The following is a 19,057-nucleotide window of genomic DNA, read 5'->3' on the forward strand; positions in this document are numbered from 1 at the left end:
TTCTCCATGCATAGTTAGCATACAGTTAGATGGGTGGCAAAATGTTTAGCATGTTTTAATACCTTATCCCCCCCTTCAGCCTTTTGGTTTTGCTTCCACAGTTGAACACAGCACCATATTGATAACTCGCTACGATGCAAAGGTAGACTGAGTTTCCTCATCCTGCAGAAGTCTAACAGCTGTGGTGTCAGTGACTTCACAAAGCATACCAATACAACTGCCTTTGAACAAAGGATTCAGAGTGAATCATTGTATACAAAGTACAGGGTAACGTGAATGAACTTCAGCCTGTTTATAGCTTTATTTAGCTTGGAGAAGAGAAGGCTCTGGGGAGACCTCATTGCTGCCTTCCAGTACTTGAAGGGAGCATATAAACAGCACGGGACACAGCTGTTTACAGGAGTGGATAGTGATAGGAAAAGGGGGGATGGCTTTACTCTGAGACAGGGGAGGATTAGGTTAGATATTAGGAGGAAGTTTTTCACACAGGGGGTGGTGACGCACTGGAACAGCCCAAGGAGGCTGTGGATGCCCCGTCCCTGGAGGCATTCAAGGCCAGGCTGGATGTGGCTCTGGGCAGCCTGGTCTGGTGGTTGGCGACCCTGCACATAGCAGGGGTTGAAACCAGATGATCATTGTGGTCCTTTTCAACCCAGGCCATTCTATGATTCTATGAATTCACAACCAAGTCAAACATTTTTCTTGGTCAAAATTACTGTGCAGAAATATTCTCTTTATTCTCTACCTTATTAAAGGTTTTAGTATCATTATTATTAAAAACTGCTATCTCCTTCCCATTATTTCCCCTGTTCTATTTTAAAATAAAAAGGTTATTCATTGGCAGATATCCCAGAATTATATACGCAAAATTTCCTTGTAACATTAAACTTTTCTCCAAGTCAGTCAAAGTGAATTGCAGTACGTTGTTATTTAATAGTCCTCATTAGGTAAAAATTGTTAAGTACTCCAAGCATCCACGTTCAAAGAATGCCAGTAAACATATTTCTGCCTGATAAGCTGTAGCACATTTATCCAGGCTTTACATTTTCACCCTTGTGTCTTCATTCTGGGTTCACAATGATAACATCAGGGATTGTTCAGAGTATGTGCCAACGGGGGGCTCATATGGCATGTTCAGCCACGCACAACAAGGTCATGTAACTGTCCTTTCTGCTTGGACATAGCTAAGGATTTTTAATAACCCCACAGCATTCTTTGAATGTCTCTTTAAACCTAGCATTTGACTGTTTTATTTTAAAACACCAGGAACATGTCAGTTGAAAGGAAAACAGCAACTGTGGGATTTTAAGAATTGCTTCATCATATCTGCCACAACTCATTCACACAGATGGAGACTCCTTTATTGTGGATTCCTTTTTAGGTTATTTTTAAAGAATCTCGCTATGGGGAACTCTTCTAGAATAAAACAAGCATTAAAAATTAATATTAAAAACACTCCAAAAAGCTATAAAGAACTCTAAAAGTCTAACTTCAAAAACTCTTGAAACTCATATCCTGAAAACACTCTCAAGTAATTATTTTAACCTATACAGAAAAAAAAGATTCCTCAGAATACGGTGAGATAGTGCTAATTAAGTTGTGTGGACGCATTACTACTGTTCCAAAAATAAGTAGAGACCCTCTGAGTATGAACAAATACTAACTGCAGACTAGAGAACTGAAGCCGTGTGCTACCCCTTTCTTCCATCCACAGGAAGTTAGGCATCCAGCAACTGAGACATCTGCTAAAAAAGACAAAAGAAGAAGCTGCCATGAATTTCAGCCCAATCAAAAGGCCCAAAAAAGCTGACTATGTGATGCACAAGCAGACGTTATTGCCTGCCTTGTCTGGAGCACAAGAGCATGTCAGATGTCATGAGAGCCCCGGGGAGGTGAGGTGAGGGTGAGCCCTGCTTGCTCATCCCAGAAGCTGCAAATGTATCTCCAGAACAGTAAGAACCATAATGCTGGCTTTCCAGGCTCCCATCCTTCCTATTTATCCCATGTTACCCCTTCCTCCTACCCTTCCATCCTCTAGTGGGAACAGCCAAGCTGGCCTGGCCTGCACTCTCTTATTCTTTCAAATATTCAGCAGAATTTTACATCTGCTATTGAGAAACTCTGCGGCTGGTGCTGATTTTCCCCAGCACTGCAGCCCTCCTGTGTGCTGGGATTCATGGGGATGGCTCTTCTCTACAGCACTGAGCATTTGCAACACAAACACTCAGAGCAAGTGCCTCTAGGTTCAGCATCAGGCTTTCCTTCCTCCAAGAGTTAATGCCTGCCAAGCAAAAATGCTGTTTATCTTTGGCAGCCCAGCGTGGCTGAGATCATTAAAGAAAGACATGTTAAAAGCATTTTGAGCAATATCTTCTATATGTAAGTAAATTGAAACTTTGGCCAAAACAGAACAACTACAGTTGTCCTGAACTCAATATGGGTGGAAAATGGAGAGTCAATTTTTGTGATATTAAATTTTCTTGGGAATAGGTAATGCGCAAATCTGCAAAACCTTAAAGCAAATTACTTAGAAATTATATAAACTATATATATTTGGAGCATAGCATGAAGATTAAATAAAATTATTTTAGAAATGGCAAGAAAACTTTGCATGAAAATGCAATCTACTGTGAAACTTAAGATAAGATGAAGCTGTGTGCACTAATTGTAGATCAAGTTATGTGTGACACTAGCCTAAAGCAAAAGCTTTATAAAAGATGGACCTGGTTCCACATCAAGAGAGCTAGAGAAAACCTTATGTCCTACCTTTTGGGGGTTTCAAGCTATAGAATGATGCTTATTAACTGTAGAAACACATCAAATATGAAAATAGATGCCAGAGATCAAGTCAGAAATGCTGGGAAAGGGAAATGCAACAAAGAATGATTCAATTCCAAAAGTGCAGTCACTCACATTGAGAAATTATGCATCTCAGCAGTGAAGGAGAAGGAGAAATTCAACAATACCTGTCAAAAACATATAGCTAAAAGCTAAGTGCATTAATGACAAGGATGATGGCAGAGAAGCAGGATATCTTGATGAAAATCAAGGAAGTACAGATTAATCCAACAACTGTGATAGATTCAAATCATCCTATACAAACACACAGACACCCACAAACCTACATACACGCACATATGTTCACACTGTAACACTGTGTGAGCAGTCCCCGTGCAGAGAAGGGCCATCTGTTCCTTGCTATGAGAGACAAAGTGCAGAGCCTTGGGGCTCCTTTGCGTGGGGAAGTCAGCACATGGTGAGCCTGGGTGTGAATTTACAGCACATTAAATACCCTGCACTAACTGCCCGTTTGGGTACTTTTGGCATACATGAAGAGAAAAACATCCTTCACCATCAAGAGGGAGCAATCCTCACTCACACAAAAGCACTCTCAGTAGGTTCTAGAACTTAGGGAATTGGCGCCAAGTAGCCAGCAGGCTGTAAATTCACATGGGTGCTCCCCACAAGCCAATTCTGCCTGCACACAGGTCATGGTGAGCTCCTGCCAAGCAAGCCCAGCCACAACCCACCTAGGAGGTCATCTGGTCAGGGGCTGGAAGATGGTGTGGCCTCTCCTTTAACATACCTGTCTGCTCACGCCACTTCCTAAAGAACCTAAAGAAGTAACAACTTACACAGAGTGCTAGTGGGAGAGGGAAAACGAAGGTGACAAAAGCAAAGAAGCAAAGGGAGGGGGGAAGTTGGGGCAGCCACTAACCGCCTTTGACTCTTCAGCAATGAAACGTGCTGTTTCATTTATTGATACTCATTCCAAGCCTGAGTTTTAGGGGCTACTCTTTAGGATGCAATTTACTCTCAGTGCATATTGCCAGACTGTTTTTTCTTTTCCTTTTGATCTTACGGGTGCAGCAGGCTGTGCCAAAAATTTCTTAGCCTAGGGCACCCATCTCTGCAGAACCAGCAGCGCTAATAGATGCTGGAAACAGTCAGGGCTGACACTTCATACATCAGCGGCCCAATAAATTGCACCTATTTTTTTTCAATATTCTCTCTGTATACAAGATACTGAAATATGTCGTTTGCACACACATGCATGCAGACCACAATTAATTTATTAGTATAGTTATTCAAAGGTCTTTAAATGTCCTCTTTGTCACCAGAGGCACTTTTCAACAACCCCCACGGTCCCCAGTTTCTCAGGCCTCCACATCATTATAATCTGTTAGCCACCTTCATGTTAGCTCGGTTTTATTATATAACACATAATTATGCATTTCATTAACAGCATCACCAGGCACAGCACATCAAAGAGAGAACGGCAGCTGCCCAGGAAACTCCAAAAGATGCAGTTTACTTAAAGCTCACTGTTAAAAAATGCTCCCCCCAACTTTTCAATCAAATGATGGTTAACATGCTTCAAACGTTTTACTCCAGCTCAGAAAACAGAGGCCAAACAGACTCGTTAGAGTCAAGGCTGCTGATAAAGTGAATATTCCCTGAACCCTCGGTATTTCCAATAATGTAGAAGAAAAGATTGCTAGCCAGCAACATGGCGTAACCCAATTTTCTTTATCAGAAAATCACTCAGCAAAAGAGCTCTCTCACTATTTGCAGCTTGCAATGACAAATGCAGAAGAGAGGACCCATCAAATCTTAAAAAAAAAAAAAGAAAAAGAACACGTCTTCAAAATGATTTAAAATATGTTAAAACAGAAGAGCTGCCTGGTGAACTGAACAAATGAAAGACAAAACCTCCTTCTCATGATATAATGATCATCATCTTGGGAAGAGGCTAACTCCAAAAGAAATATTTTGTCATTTTTCACAAGCTTACACACACATAGCTGAAAGGCCTGGAATTTGGAAAATATTTGGGAAAGAAAAGGTATAAGGCAACGTGTCTGAGAGTGATTAAAAAAGAAAGAACAAGAGGTGGGAGAATGGAAAGAGACACAAATACTGCCAACCAAACCCAATAGTTCTGGAGTTAAAACTGCAGCTGGCACAAAACAACAGCTCCAGGCACAGTTCCCAGGGCTACACATGACCAGAATTTGTGGAATATTAGACACTTTCCCAGGAAGACACCTTTCATTTCTCTCAGATGCAGGCAGAAGTTGTCCCATTGATTCAATACGCCATGAAAAAAATCACCCATGGTCAACGGAACATTCCTAAAGGGTGGAGAGTTTGTCATCTAATCATTTGTTTCTTGCTCAGGAGCAAGTGCCAACTAGGTTGTAAACATGGACTGACATGAAGATGGGGAACAGAACAATTCCCTGTTCACTGCAGCAGAAGAGATGTTCAAGCAGCTTTCTTGAGAATAGAGATTTGTGGAAATAGCATCTCCTTGGAATCCAGTTATTTGTATTGTCACAGCCATTTCATAAACACTGCAGTGCTGCATTTCAGTTTCTTCAATGTCTGGCTTATGATCTGCTCACCCTTAGTAACCTGCGTGTTGAGCACTTGAGTCAGTTCACTTCCCACTTAATAACATTTCTAACAACACAAAGAAATGCCATTATTGTTCACTATTTTCATCTGGGATTATGCCAAAAGAGGCACCTTTCCTCAATATTGATCCAGCTGAATACTCCCTCCATTAATCTCTCCTTTTAAAAGTGAAGAATCTTCCTTTCCTGCACACTTCACCTTTAAAGAAATCCTTTATATTCCTAGGACTACATCCATTAACTCAATTCACTTTAATGCATCACCTTATCACTCACCACCATCACTGCTGGAAATTTTTGAAGAAGTGGGATGCTACAATACAGTAAACATAAATCTCTTTAAAAGTCCTGCTAGCCCCAAGAAGTTATGCATTCAAGTTCCTCGCACTGCTGAAAATGATTATTTCTTGCAGCCTCAGGCAAACAAAGCTGTGCATCATGCTCTACAAAGGGTGACACACCCAGGGTAGGTTCACTGGAAGGACTTCCTGCCAAATCCCCTGTGCCAGGAGAATTGCACAATTAGCGGGATTCTTCCTCGCACTCGTAACTCTATTAACTATTCCAGACCATTAAAATGGGTAGGCAACTCCTAGCACCCCAGAGCTTAATTACTGCCAAGGCAGAGCACCAAAAAAATATCTTAGCACAGAGTGTGTACTTTTAAGCAAAATAGTTCTCATTAATCACACTTGTGCGTGGTCTCTTAATCCACCTTAATTCCTAACGTTCACTGAGATCAAGTCTCATCTTTCTCTGATGTGGATTTAAATAGCTGCACGAGTTCCTCTGAAGCCAACCAGCATTTTGTTGATGACTTCCTTGTTTATGGAGAGAACAACTTGCCCTAATTCCAAGACCAAGTATAACAGTGGGAGACTGCTAGAAAGAACTTAGAAATACTCAGAACAGCTAAGTTGTCCCTGGAAACATATCAAAGTCCTCTAAGTCTCAGTGCTTGGGAACTAGGACAGAAGATGCCATGCAAAGTGGAAATGCTTCATTTCTTCTTTCAGTCCCTCGAGGCCTATAAATACACCTGTTTTGACAGGCTGTGGCAATGGATGCATTGATATAGGAAATACTATGGGTGATTGCAGCAACTTTTGCCAAGATCCCCTAGAAAGATATCTACCTGTGATTTCTTTGTAATCTGTCTCACTATTCCGAGCACATAGTAGACACAAATCCTGAAGGGAGCTTTCAGATCTCTAAATCTGTGTCTCAAAAAGGCAACTCTGGTGCCTGTTGTGTCAAATGAGCTCCTTATTAATAAATACAGCAACATTTTGTATGTTTTCCTTTTGAACATGCCTAAGCATTCATCAGGCTCACATATAAAATCCATTCAAAAGAAGCACTGTACTCTATAATAATCTAGCTAATAAACTGTGCAATGTTTTAACTCATAACATAGCAAAATTCTCTAAATTACTATTCATGGGCATTTTTGTAAAATAAAAAAGAGAGCTGTAATGAATCTCTGACATATTTAAGTGATGCTAAAACCAACAACCGCTGCCATGGCTCTGGCTCCCAAGGTCCAGGAGAGGCAGGAGAAGAAGGAGCTCCAGGACTACAGGCAGCTGCAGACCTGATGGTGGATTTATCGTGGCTCTGTGCATCTTCCTCACTACTTGACAAACACTGTATGCCACAGGCTGTGAACTTCATTTCAGCTATATATGCAGTGTGTGCAGAACACTGTAAAAGCCTACTGTTGTCAAAACCAGCATAGGTGGTCATTCACTGAGCCTCTAGTTTCTTAGAGAAGTGCATTACAAAACCTGGGGGCCTGAAACTATTCCCCATCCCTTTCTCTGTGAGAGTAGTTTCACTACTTTAGCTTACTAGACAGACAACTGCCAAAAAATACACAGTGCTCTTCCTCTAGTTGGAACAAGCTCAACAGAAAGTAGTAGGACTTAATGTATGCAACACTTTGTTGTGTATTAGTGTAACTACATAATCAAACAGTTGCAATTTTATTTTCATGTCAATTTGAATACAACCAGGACCAGTACAAAACTACTGTGCATCTCCCCTTCTTTGTAAAAAGGTGACATCACTTATAATCATATTAGGAAACGTCTTTAAACACAGCATTCAGACACAATGAGGTCCTGACAGATAGCTTAATAGGAGCCAGCACTTACCCTACTATGAATAACTACAGGCTTGGATATTCTGACTACAGTTTCAACTCTTCATTGAAAATATATAAATAAATAAATCAGACAGCTTAGTAATTGAAAATTAGATTTTGTCAAAACAACTTCTGTGAACCATCTCAGGTGTCATAAAAAATGTTAAGTGAGTCCTAAAGTATTTAAGTGTGACAGGGTGATGCACTGAACATTCTAGCACTGGAAAGAACCTGCCAAATGAGTTTCCAGACAATTAAGCATTTCCTCTGCCTGCTTTGAAGGAAACATGATTTAAAAAATCTTGAATACTATATTTGTCCCCACTTTTCCAAAGTATTTACCTACTAAATTTGGTATTTAAGTAAACCTGCTGGAATGATTGTACTCATCTATTTTAAAGCATTTATAATGCTTTGGTGTAGAGGAGAGAAGAAGTTGAACCTCACTGTAGAATGAACACAGACATCTTCTTGCCCTTTTGGGCACACTGATCAGCAGGGCAAAAAAAAAAAAAGAAAAGCTTCCTTGTCCAGAGTACAAGTATGTCATCATTCTAAAGCAAGGGTCACAATCTTGTTTCAACTAACACCAGTGTCAGCCAACAGAGGCTGACATGACCTGCTTCTCAGAGCCTCCGTTACTCTCACATGGGAACGGCCCTCCCCACAGGCAGCCATGTGCTCCATTTTCCTTCCAGAGCACCAGACTCTAGTTGCCTCAGGAGCCCAATGTCCCTTTCATGCCCTTGTGTCTTGAGCAAGTCAGAGGGAGGCATAACCAGAGGTTTCCTAAAGTCTGTGCTGCCAAAGGATGTATTAATTTTTTACAGTCCATTCTTTCCCTTCTCTTTGTCTGTTCTCTCTTAAGTATTGCATACACCCTGCTAAACAAGGAGAAGAAAGGGAAAAATATGACCCAAGCCTTCCTAATAAATTCTCTTTTCTTTGAACAAGGATCAAGCTGAGGAAGCTCATGAGGTGGGAGTGGTACAGCTGGAATAGTCTGAGGTTAGCCTTCATGATATATGACCTGAAGATGAGACAAGAGCCATCTCTAGGACAGGTCCCATTGGCTACCATTTGTGATCCTGTTTTGTGCAACATTTCTCCTTTTCCATGTGCTTTCACAGCTTCCTCTTGGGGCCTGCCTCTTTGCTTACAGCAGCCATACACCTTCACCAGGGCTCACTGTCATGACCATACGTGTCCCTGACGGAGAGGAGAGGAGAGGAGAGGAGAGGAGAGGAGAGGAGAGGAGAGGAGAGGAGAGGAGAGGAGAGGAGAGGAGAGGAGAGGAGAGGAGAGGAGAGGAGAGGAGAGGAGAGGAGAGGAGAGGAGAGGAGAGGAGAGGAGAGGAGAGGAGAGGAGAGGAGAGGAGAGGAGAGGAGAGGAGAGGAGAGGAGAGGAGAGGAGAACATTTTTTAAACCACAAGACACAGCATGTCCTTCCCATCTGGGCAGAAGGGAAGCCATAGTCCTCCTTGGGGATCTGCATCTCTCAGGACCCAAAGGAGAAGCCTCCTTCCCACCAACAGACCTTGCTTGACAGAGCAGCAGCTGGGCTCTGTGATCGCTCACTCTCGTTTCAACTGGGTCCAAGAATCAAAACAAGGATTTCTGGCCCCAAGCCCCCATTCATTAGAGCATCTGGTTACATGGGGCTTTTAATTTAATGATAATAATAATAATAAATGATAATAAACCCCTCTGGCTGGAAAAAAAAATAATAAAGGAGGTAGGCTTATTGTGGTAGCTTTTGTCCCAGAGATAAATCATTTTCACAGAGTTTGGGAAAAATACTACTGGCAGCATTCTGAAGGTTTTTAAGTTAAAAATATTACAGAACTTAATGGTTTCAGATGCTTTTTGTGACAATGTAACTGAAAAATGCCTTTAATTTGGAAACAAATTAAATTTGGCAAAGAATTACTACATAAAACAGCCCAATTGCATTCTGTAATTTGAAAAAAATTAAAAACAGATAAGATACTGTGAAGTAAAAATAACTTCTGCGCATTAAATTCTCATGAACTTTCATTAAGATTTGTATTACTTGTCCCAAATGTACAATTCAGTGTTGTAATACACGAGATCACTTTATTTATAAAATACCTTTAAAGCTACTGTAAGTTAGAGCCAGAAAAATGACGATATAAAAATACTATCTTCTCACATTACAACTTCATTTCCAACGTATTTAAAGAAGAAACACAGTCTCCATTTCAAGATTTCAAATGCAGAACTGAACTTTCTAAAAGTTCAGTGCCAGTTGAATCCACGTATAATTCAGGCATATCTGTTTATTTTACTGATAAAACTTGGTGCCAAAGCTGAAACAGCACTTTCAGAGATAAAGCTGGATTCTCCTCTAATTCGTGAATTAGAACAAGGCTAACTACAGACTAACCACTGTCCTATGGTTGGTTGCAGTTCTTCTTTATGGATGATGAATGAATGAATCAGAAGGGACTTGTTCTGATGTTCTTGGGCTGAGTTCACAAAGCCACTATCCAGTAAAAAAGAGGGTTATTTTGTTTTTCCCTATAAGCATGCACTTTTTATGGGATGTTCCAATGACTTGACAAATTGTTTATCATCCCTGCAGGGCAGTATTTCTTAGGTTAAAACCCAGAAAGCTTTGATTTGGAATGCTATTGTGGTGTCTCATGAGAATTTTAAAATGGGACATAAGTAGGCATCCCAGATTAAACTACGTCTCCCATGACACACCACACATTGCCCCCTCCTTCCTGGAACAGGCCAACAAAGTCTCCTTAGTGTTTAGTGGGAAATATTTCATCTCTCATAGAAAAATTATAACATGAAACAACAAAGATCGTGGCAAGATACTTTAAATAGCTTTTGCTTTATTTTTGTTCCTCGGTTGTTCAACTTTTTGATGAAAAACCCAAGGTTTTCATGAAAACAATTCTAAAACCCAAATACTCAGTCAAAAGTAAAGTGGATTTATTTTAAATGATTCTAGGTGGGGTGATGCTGGAAAAGCAGCCTATTGCCGACTTAAATCTTTATAGCCACTTCCACCACAAAACCAGGAACTTAAGAAATCTTTGCTCTATTTGACCAAAAGATTTCTCACGTGAACAATAAACTGAATGACCAGAAGGGAAGAAGGGAATACAGGAGTTCCAGCTGACAGGAGTGTCCCCTATTTTGAAAAGAGGAAATGGCTGCAGAACACAGATGAGTGCTGGTGTTTGGCATAAGGAGCATGGAGCAGTGCCTGTGGAGCAGCCAGAGCTACCGAATCATGGAATGGTTTGGACTGAAAGAGACTTGAAGGTCATCTAGTCCTAATCCCTCTGTCATGGCTATCTTCCACTAGATCAGATTGACCATCTTGAACATTTCCAGGGCATCCTCCCTCTCCTCTCACGGAGCTTTTGCTTTGCTAGCAGGATAAAAACAGCAGCAAATAAAGCAGACAGCAGGCAAGCTGACACTGAAAATTGGGAAAATCACTCCTGTTCTGTCAGATGTGCAAAATACCACAAAATTTACCAGTCAACACAGAATTTCTATTAAAATACTCCCTCTTATAGAACGGAATCATTTGAGTTGGAAGGGTCTAACTTCCCTGAAATGAGCAGGGATGCCTACAGCTCAGAGCCTTGTCCAACCTGAGCTTGAACACCACCAGAGATGGGTTATCGGGTTATCTACCATCTCTCTGGGCAACCTGCTCCAGTGCCTCACTGCACTCATTGATATATAAAAAAATAGAAAAGAAGAGAAAAGAGAAGAGAAGAGAAGAGAAGAGAAGAGAAGAGAAGAGAAGAGAAGAGAAGAGAAGAGAAGAGAAGAGAAGAGAAGAGAAGAGAAGAGAAGAGAAGAGAAGAGAAGAGAAGAGAAGAGAAGAGAAGAGAAGAGAAGAAAGGAAAGGAAAAGAAAGGAAAAGAAAGGAAAAGAAAAGAAAAGAAAAGAAAAGAAAAGAAAAGAAAAGAAAAGAAAAGAAAAGAAAAGAAAAGAAAAGAAAAGAAAAGAAAAGAAAAGAAAAGAAAAGAAAAGAAAAGAAAAGAAAAGAAAAGAAAAGAAAGGAAAAGAAAGGAAAAGAAAGGAAAAGAAAAGAAAAGAAAAGAAAAGAAAAGAAAAGAAAAGAAAAGAAAAGAAAAGAAAAGAAAAGAAAAGAAAAGAAAAGAAAAGAAAAGAAAAGAAAAGAAAAGAAAAGAAAAGAAAAGAAAAGAAAAGAAAAGAAAAGAAAAGAAAAGAAAAGAAAAGAAAAGAAATGAAAAGAAAAGAAAAGAAAAGCTTTTCCTTACATCAAATCTAAATCTCCCCTCCTTTAGTTTGAAACCATTCCCTCATCCTATCACAAGAAACCCTGCTAAAATACCTCTCCTTCTTTCTTATAGTTCTCCTTATAATGAAAGTCCTATCAGAAATCCTTGGAGCCTTCTCTTCTCCACGTCTTTTTGTTAGAAAGAAGTGGTGGATGTAAAGTGATTGTGTGGCCACAAAAGATCACTCCAAAGAGCGCAGTATTAATGACTTGCAGAAGTGAGCAGGGGGAGTTCACCAACACTCTACAAGGTATAACCAAGTACCAACCCAGACTCAAACACAGCAGCTCACAATCCAAGCCACGGCTCTTCAGCACCACAGAGGTGGAAGCTGAAGTGGAAAATAGTACAACGTAACTGTTCACAGCATATTAAATGGTACAGCTATAAAGGCTTTTTCTCAAATCCAACTAGATGAGAAGAAATCCTAGAATATACAAGTATAAGCATTTACGTTTAATCCACATGTGGTACATATCACATTTTTTTTGCCTGCCTAAGGTAGAAGTTATTCATCTCACCTGTTAGCTCAGGTCTCACCTAAGAGAAAATGTATTTAAATTGTTGACAATTCCTGGCCCCCAGTGGTCTTTTTAGCAACAGTACAAACAAGCAATGCCATGAGCAGTCAGGACTGTTTTCACTGGCACTACCTGTTAGTCTTCAGGCACCAGCTGTGAGATATAAACTCACGACTCCACTCAGCAAGGATTCATAATTCATTCTCATTTTAACATTTTCAAAGCCATCCTACATTCTTGCATCATCCCTACTGCAAATGGTTCAAAATGCAGCACCTTGCATCTTCTAACCACTGGGTAGCATGGGATACCAGGCAGGTTTTCCGTTTGTTTAAGCCTTGTGCTTTGTTTTCTAGCATCTGGCATCACCATTCTGCTCACCTGATAACTTCACTCTAATTAGTTATATCACATGGTTGCTTGTGTTATATGTTCGTATCATGTATGTAAAATAAGACATGCCTTTCATACCTACTATCATAGTGCCTACAGCTGATGCTCTGCTTCTGTTCCTTGTGAAAGGACTTAAGCTTCTTCCTAGCTCAGAGGAAGTGAAAAGGGTAGCCACAGAATTTGCAGCAATACATCCTGCCTATAATTTGAGGTGAGCACATTCTGTCTGATTTTGGAGTACTGATGAAATACAGAGAACAGGATGAGGTCTAATTTAATCACTACTACATGCTGATACAGTTATTTTATTGCGCTTATCCAAGAAGATCTGTAAAAATCCTGTGAAGCATATAAAAATATCAAAAAAATAAGTGTTCATTTTAATTTCTTAGTAGGGGATAAAAAGTACAAAACTTCCTTTCTACTCAAAGGTTGAATATTAAGAAAAATTTCTTCTCCAAAAGAGTGGAGAGGCAGTTGCACAGCCTGCCCAAGGGGGTGGTGGAGTCACTGTCTCTGGAGGTGTTCACAGTGTAGATGGGGCACTGAGGGACACGGTCAGTGGGCATGGTGGGAATGGGATGATGGTTGGACTGGGGTATCTTAGAGGTCTTTCCCAATCTTAATGATTCTGTAGAACAGTGGTCACTTATAGTAATGTAGTTAACTGTATAACATGCTCTGCCAGAATGCCTGTCCTCATACAAATATCAGAGAGCAGAAAGCACAAAATCTCATCTCTGAGCCTTCAGTACTGTCCTTTATGAACCAGCTGACTTTAAATCCAGCTTGTTCTTTCTGACATATTATAAATAAATAAATAAATAAATACACAGGCAGACATCAATAAGCAACTTTTCATAATGCTCCAACCAACCACCAGATGGTCATTTTATTTCAGAAGCAAGACACTGCTCGTTAGCACAAGCCACTCAGTCACAGCAGACACACCCACCATTAGCTAGAGAATGATGGACCCAAGGCAGTTTAATCCCCCCATGGAGATTTTCCTCTGGTTTATACAGTGACATTGCATTTCCCCATCCATATCTTAAGGAACATTCTATTTTCTCCTCTATTCTACATCTGTCAAAAGCTCGATATTTTAGTGTTTCACACTCAGAGGAGGCTTTTGAGTCTTAACCTTTTCACAATGAATCACATTCCCCATATCCACCAGTAAAGATCTCTTTGAGAAATAAATTAGCCAATAAAATGATATATTACTTTAATTGTGTTTGAACAGAACAGGCATGAAAGTGGAGAGAGTTAGGGCTATTTTGCATTATGTGTGAACAGAAAGGAAGACAATTCAGAGAATGAAGGATCCAGATGGGTGTAAAACAAGCCTTTCTTTGCAGCTGGCTGCTGAACAGCTTAGTTTGCCCATGGGAGCATCACCAGTACTGAACAAGAACACTAATCTTAGGCTAGCCTAGTACCACCCTACTTCTTCAACCCTTGCAAGGCAGTGTAATTGAAATGTAGAAATACAAAAAGAAAGATAAAAATACAGAATGTCCTGGGGACAAACCACACTGGGTAGGAAGATGCTATTCCTCTTCCTACACCTAGAGTCCACTGGGGCCAGCAAGCTCAGGACACACAACACATAAGAGACAGAAGGCTGTGGGAAAGACACACACAAGGCTGGTCCCTGTGCCCGCCAAGGAAAATGTCACCATTGCCACAATAGCTGAGGAGAATGAAGGTTAAGTGTCAGCCTGGGGGGTAGAAGGAAGCAGCCAAAAAAGAAGAGGTGGGCAGAAGTCTGTGGGGTCTGCCGTGAGAAAAAAAAAAAAAAAAAAGGAAAGCATTTTACAAACCTGTTCACTGCAAGTCCCACATTCATAACTGTTTCCAAATGGGAGGCTATGTGAAAAGCCAAAGCAAACACACTCAATTCTTTTTGAACCCATCAGACAATATAGGAAAAATATGTGCATTTTATGGTTTGAGGGCACAACCTTTTAATTATGTTTTTGCATTGTCATGTCCAAGACCTTTTTTCTCCTCAAAAATTAATATTTCCTCAAGCAGTGCAGCTATTTATCTTGGATGAACATGAATGGAAACACAATCTCTCTGTACAGAAAGAGGCGCAGAAGAGTTATAACATGACACCTAGGGGAATTCAGAACACATTGCAATGAGATCCTCATCATTCTTCTAGTACCTTTTCAACTGATTTTTGTATAGCTCTCTAAACAGTTCCCAGCCATTGTTCTGCACGTGCTGTACGTACATGCTCAGGGATGCTCTGGGACAAAAAACAAGTGCAGGTAATTGGGAAGGCAGGGAGAAATTGCAGCAAATAAAATATAGGGTTGCTTGTTTTTTTCTCTGTTATTGCTGAATGAAATGCAGTTCTGTCATCCAAGACTAGCAAGTGTTCTGGCACACCTTCACTTCTCAGTTCCCTACAGTGAAGCCCAGCCTCATGGGCACAAATCTAAGGAAGATGTCAATCAGCTGCTTTTGCCCCTCAGGTCTTTTATCTCCAGCAAGACCTTAAAGCGATGTTTTATAAAATACTTCAATTAAAAGTGATTGCAAGAAAACTCAGGCTAAAAATTCTCCTGCTTTGGAAGAGGCATATTACAGTCAGTGGCAATGGGAGCTCTCAGAAAACTTCTTGTTCAGGCACTGGTTTTCCTTGCTTCAACATCATAGCTGGCCAATAAAACATACAGATCTTCCAGCAGATGTCCAATAGCAATAACGAAAGCAAAAATAACAGAATGCATTTACCCTTAATGGGTAAACAAGTGCTAAAACATCATGAGGACACTGAAGAAGTGTTTCCATAATCGAAGTATTCCTTCATAATAGATAAGTTGTTATGCACCTATACCACCTTCCAAACTAAAACATCAAAAAAAGCTTCTTACACAATTTCCACAGCTTATCACAAAGAAGAACCTTGTTTTGAGTGCACGCCCATAAACAGACCCTTTATCAAATGCTGCACAGCAGTGTACTAAGAGAGAAAAATCCCCGCTTGGTCACTCCAGGTGAATTCTGACATCTTCAAAGATTTTAATGAGATCTGTTTGGGCAACTGCATCCAAGACTTGGTTTAGTCATAGCTAAAATTTCCACACTGTGAAAGATTCCCCCTTGTGACCTCAAAATCATTTCTGTGTTGACTGAGCTGAATGTTGTCTGCACCTTACAACATACTGTCCCCAAGTGTTGCAACTGGGGAGAACTACAATTTTTTGTTATCCAGAAGAAACAGAGATAGCATATTCTCCTTCCTTGTTCCGTAAACCGCTGAAGGCAGTATCATTTCTGTGACCAAGAAATGTTTAAAAAATAGGATCATATACAGAGACTTGTCAAAGTGTTAATTCCAAACTTATGCTTTCACAGATACAATGTCCCAAGAAAATAAAAGAAAAAAGGAAAAATAATAATAATAAGAAATAGAAAAAAAAAAATAAAAGCTCTTCAGGCAATCTAAAAATAAGTACTCCAAGAATATATTTCACTGTGGTCCAATGTGTGTGGGACACCATCTGTGGTTCATTTAGCTGCAGCAGCAAAAGCTCAACTCAAACATGGCCACACAAATACCTGAAAATTGAACATACTCACCATGATAACAGTGAGGGAAATGGTTAGTCTTGACACACCACTGAAAAAGGAGGCAGCTCCAATGGCAGCAAAGAGACCCGGATCAATCCATGCTCCGTATTCATTAGTTTGAACACCAAAAATGGAAACAAGGATCAAACCAATTATCCTGCCATACAAAGCTCCTATGTACCTGCATGAAAGAAGAAAAAAAAAAGCAAAAGCTCACCTTTTGCCAGTGATCCTGTTTCCCAGAAGTGCTTCTAGTGATCTGTTTGTCCTAGATTTAATTGATGTCTTTTATGATAATTCCTCTCCCCAAAGCAGCTCTATCATCCTTAGTTATTATGAATGATGACTTAGTCCTAATCGCTAACACGAAATTGCTAAATTTACTGTATTTTGTAGATAAAGAACTATCAGCATGCCTTGCTTAATGTTGGTCAAAGACAAATGAGAATGGACTCTACAGGAATGCAATCAAAAGTACAGGTTACAGACATACACGCTCAGCTACTTCTGTCAAATATCGCACTTCCAGAGGTCCAGCCTTATACAATTTCTTACAACTAAATCTGCCTGTGCCCCATAAACCTGGCAAGTAAAATACTACAGCCACAAACCAAATGAGTAAAATGAAGTAATAGGTATTAGTGACCTGTGTAAAGCTAACCAGGAATGAAGCAGTGAAGAGAATGCAGGAGTCTTCATATTAACCGTATGCTACAATGAAGAACAAAATCAAAATTTACCACAGCTGAACATGTAATTGCTGGGGAGATACACAGCATTTTATTCCATATGCGATTAAATATACACATCCAAGTTTCAGCCTGTGAACTGGATTTGTACAGACACTCATCTTCCAGAAGTTGTGAACTATTATAAATATCATATCACATTCATTATATATGTTATCTGACTTCAGGAGTATCAACTTGCACCATTACTATTTTTTCCCATTTATTCATACAATTGATTGGATTTTTTGATGGATGCAGTTCCAGTAATCGAAAAGTGACTAAAAAAATTAGGTTGCTGGATGAAAGACTTGACTGTCAGTATCTATCAAGCAAAATATGCCACATTTCAATAATTATTAAGGAATGAAAATAATTAGACAACAGCCTGTGCAAAGTAGGAGAAAAAGAGAAGGGTATGAAAAAGGCTGAGCACGTAAATTTCATTTCAGAAATTTCTCAGTATCAGAATTGTATTATGCCTGATATCCACCCTCCATCCATGGCTGAACAAGTGTGCACATCAGACCTCTCAGCATTACTGTGAGAACTCTGCTCCAGTCTACCATAGCTTTCTAAAAGCAACAACAAAAGACCTATATGCAGTTTTCTCCAAAGTCTAGGGTGTTGATGTCCAAGATTAAGATTCATGCTATTATGTGCATAGGAAACAGATGAAAAGTCTGGATCTGAACCCGTTTTTCTATAGTTACAGAGATGAAGCCAGCAGCCTAGACTCTCCCTCCTGGGTCCCTAAAGGATTCAAGTGATCTGTACTTGGAAAGTGTACAGTTTTGGCTATCATCCTTCTACAGCTATTCTCAGATGACTTTTTTTCATTCTTTTCCACAATTTTAGTCTCCCTTTCCAAGCAAACCAGCCTGTTCCACCTATACAACCTTCTTCAACAGCTTCTTTTTTGCCAAGAATTCAGCTTACAATTCAGGTTGTTGCTACTCAAGACAGGCCTTTTGCATAAAGAGCACAAACCAAGATAAATGAAGCTTACAGCATCGGGATAACCAGGCCACTGGCAACAGCAGAACCTGCAGTCCAGCAGCTGAGGATGAAGTAAAATGCCAAAGCAGTGCAGAGAGATGTGTATCCAAATTCCTCATGAGTCCCACGTTTAAAAAGATACGCGATCCCTCGCTTACCATTTTCAATCAGAAGAGCAGCAGCTGCAACACAGAGGAAGAGATGTGGAGAGATACAATGCAATAAAAAGATTCTTTATGAAAGTACATGTTGTATCAGTTCTCTTCTGCCTAAACCTGATAACAACTCAGCAAAATACGTAGGATCAACTAATTTGTGATCAGATGAGAAATCCGGCACATAAAGCACTTTCAGGAAAACAAGGAACATTACTTTTTCTTTCCAGTCTGCTCCATGTGATTTTAATCTTGATCTAAATGAGGAGAAACAGCAGCCAATGAAGCCAAAGAAAGGGAGTTGTACTACTTCAGTAGCACTCTTTTCTCATCCCTTTCAGACGTGATAATTCAGAAACTTACCAGGATATTTGGCTCAAGTTACTATACATTAAAGGGGAGAACTACAGTTTGAAAAACAAAAATTAAACAAAAAACATTCCATATTACGGGTAAATGTGTTTGGATGTTACTTCCAGTACATATTTTTTTTTGTTCCTGAGTATCACTCACTCGTCTCCTTACCCTGATTGAAGGTTTGATTAGAATATCTGACTCCATCTGGACCAATCCATGATGAGTTTGGTGAACATCTGTATTCTGAAATCTCCCTCTTGAATTGATGTATGCTTAAATATTAAAAACAAACAAAAATTATTAAATGAGTAAATATAAGTTTCCTCAGTACCTGCAGAGAACGTGTCTATTAGGTATAAATTCTACACAGAAAGCCTACTTTATATCGTAGTAACATAGAATGGCCTGGGTTGAAAAGGACCACGATGATCATCTGGTTTCAACCC

The 19,057-nt window shown here is 39.9% G+C and overlaps 1 protein-coding gene across 1 annotated transcript in view; it reads right to left on the bottom strand.

Annotated features, from left to right (window-relative positions):
* The window catches only part of LOC107310155 (chloride channel protein C-like), a 77,375-nt gene that overhangs the window by 35,557 nt on the left and 22,761 nt on the right, over positions 1 to 19,057 (bottom strand). Inside the window, exons 9-11 of the mRNA XM_015855558.3 lie at positions 18,780 to 18,883; positions 18,110 to 18,281; positions 16,382 to 16,553 (exon numbers count right to left, since the gene is read on the bottom strand). Of these exons, the coding sequence (XP_015711044.3) occupies positions 16,382 to 16,553; positions 18,110 to 18,281; positions 18,780 to 18,883 (448 nt within the window). The remainder of the gene's footprint in view (positions 1 to 16,381; positions 16,554 to 18,109; positions 18,282 to 18,779; positions 18,884 to 19,057) is intronic.

This window comes from Coturnix japonica, chromosome 2 (genome assembly GCF_054131305.1).
Source record: "Coturnix japonica strain WE chromosome 2, WE-NBRP24, whole genome shotgun sequence".
Lineage (NCBI taxonomy): Eukaryota > Metazoa > Chordata > Aves > Galliformes > Phasianidae > Coturnix > Coturnix japonica.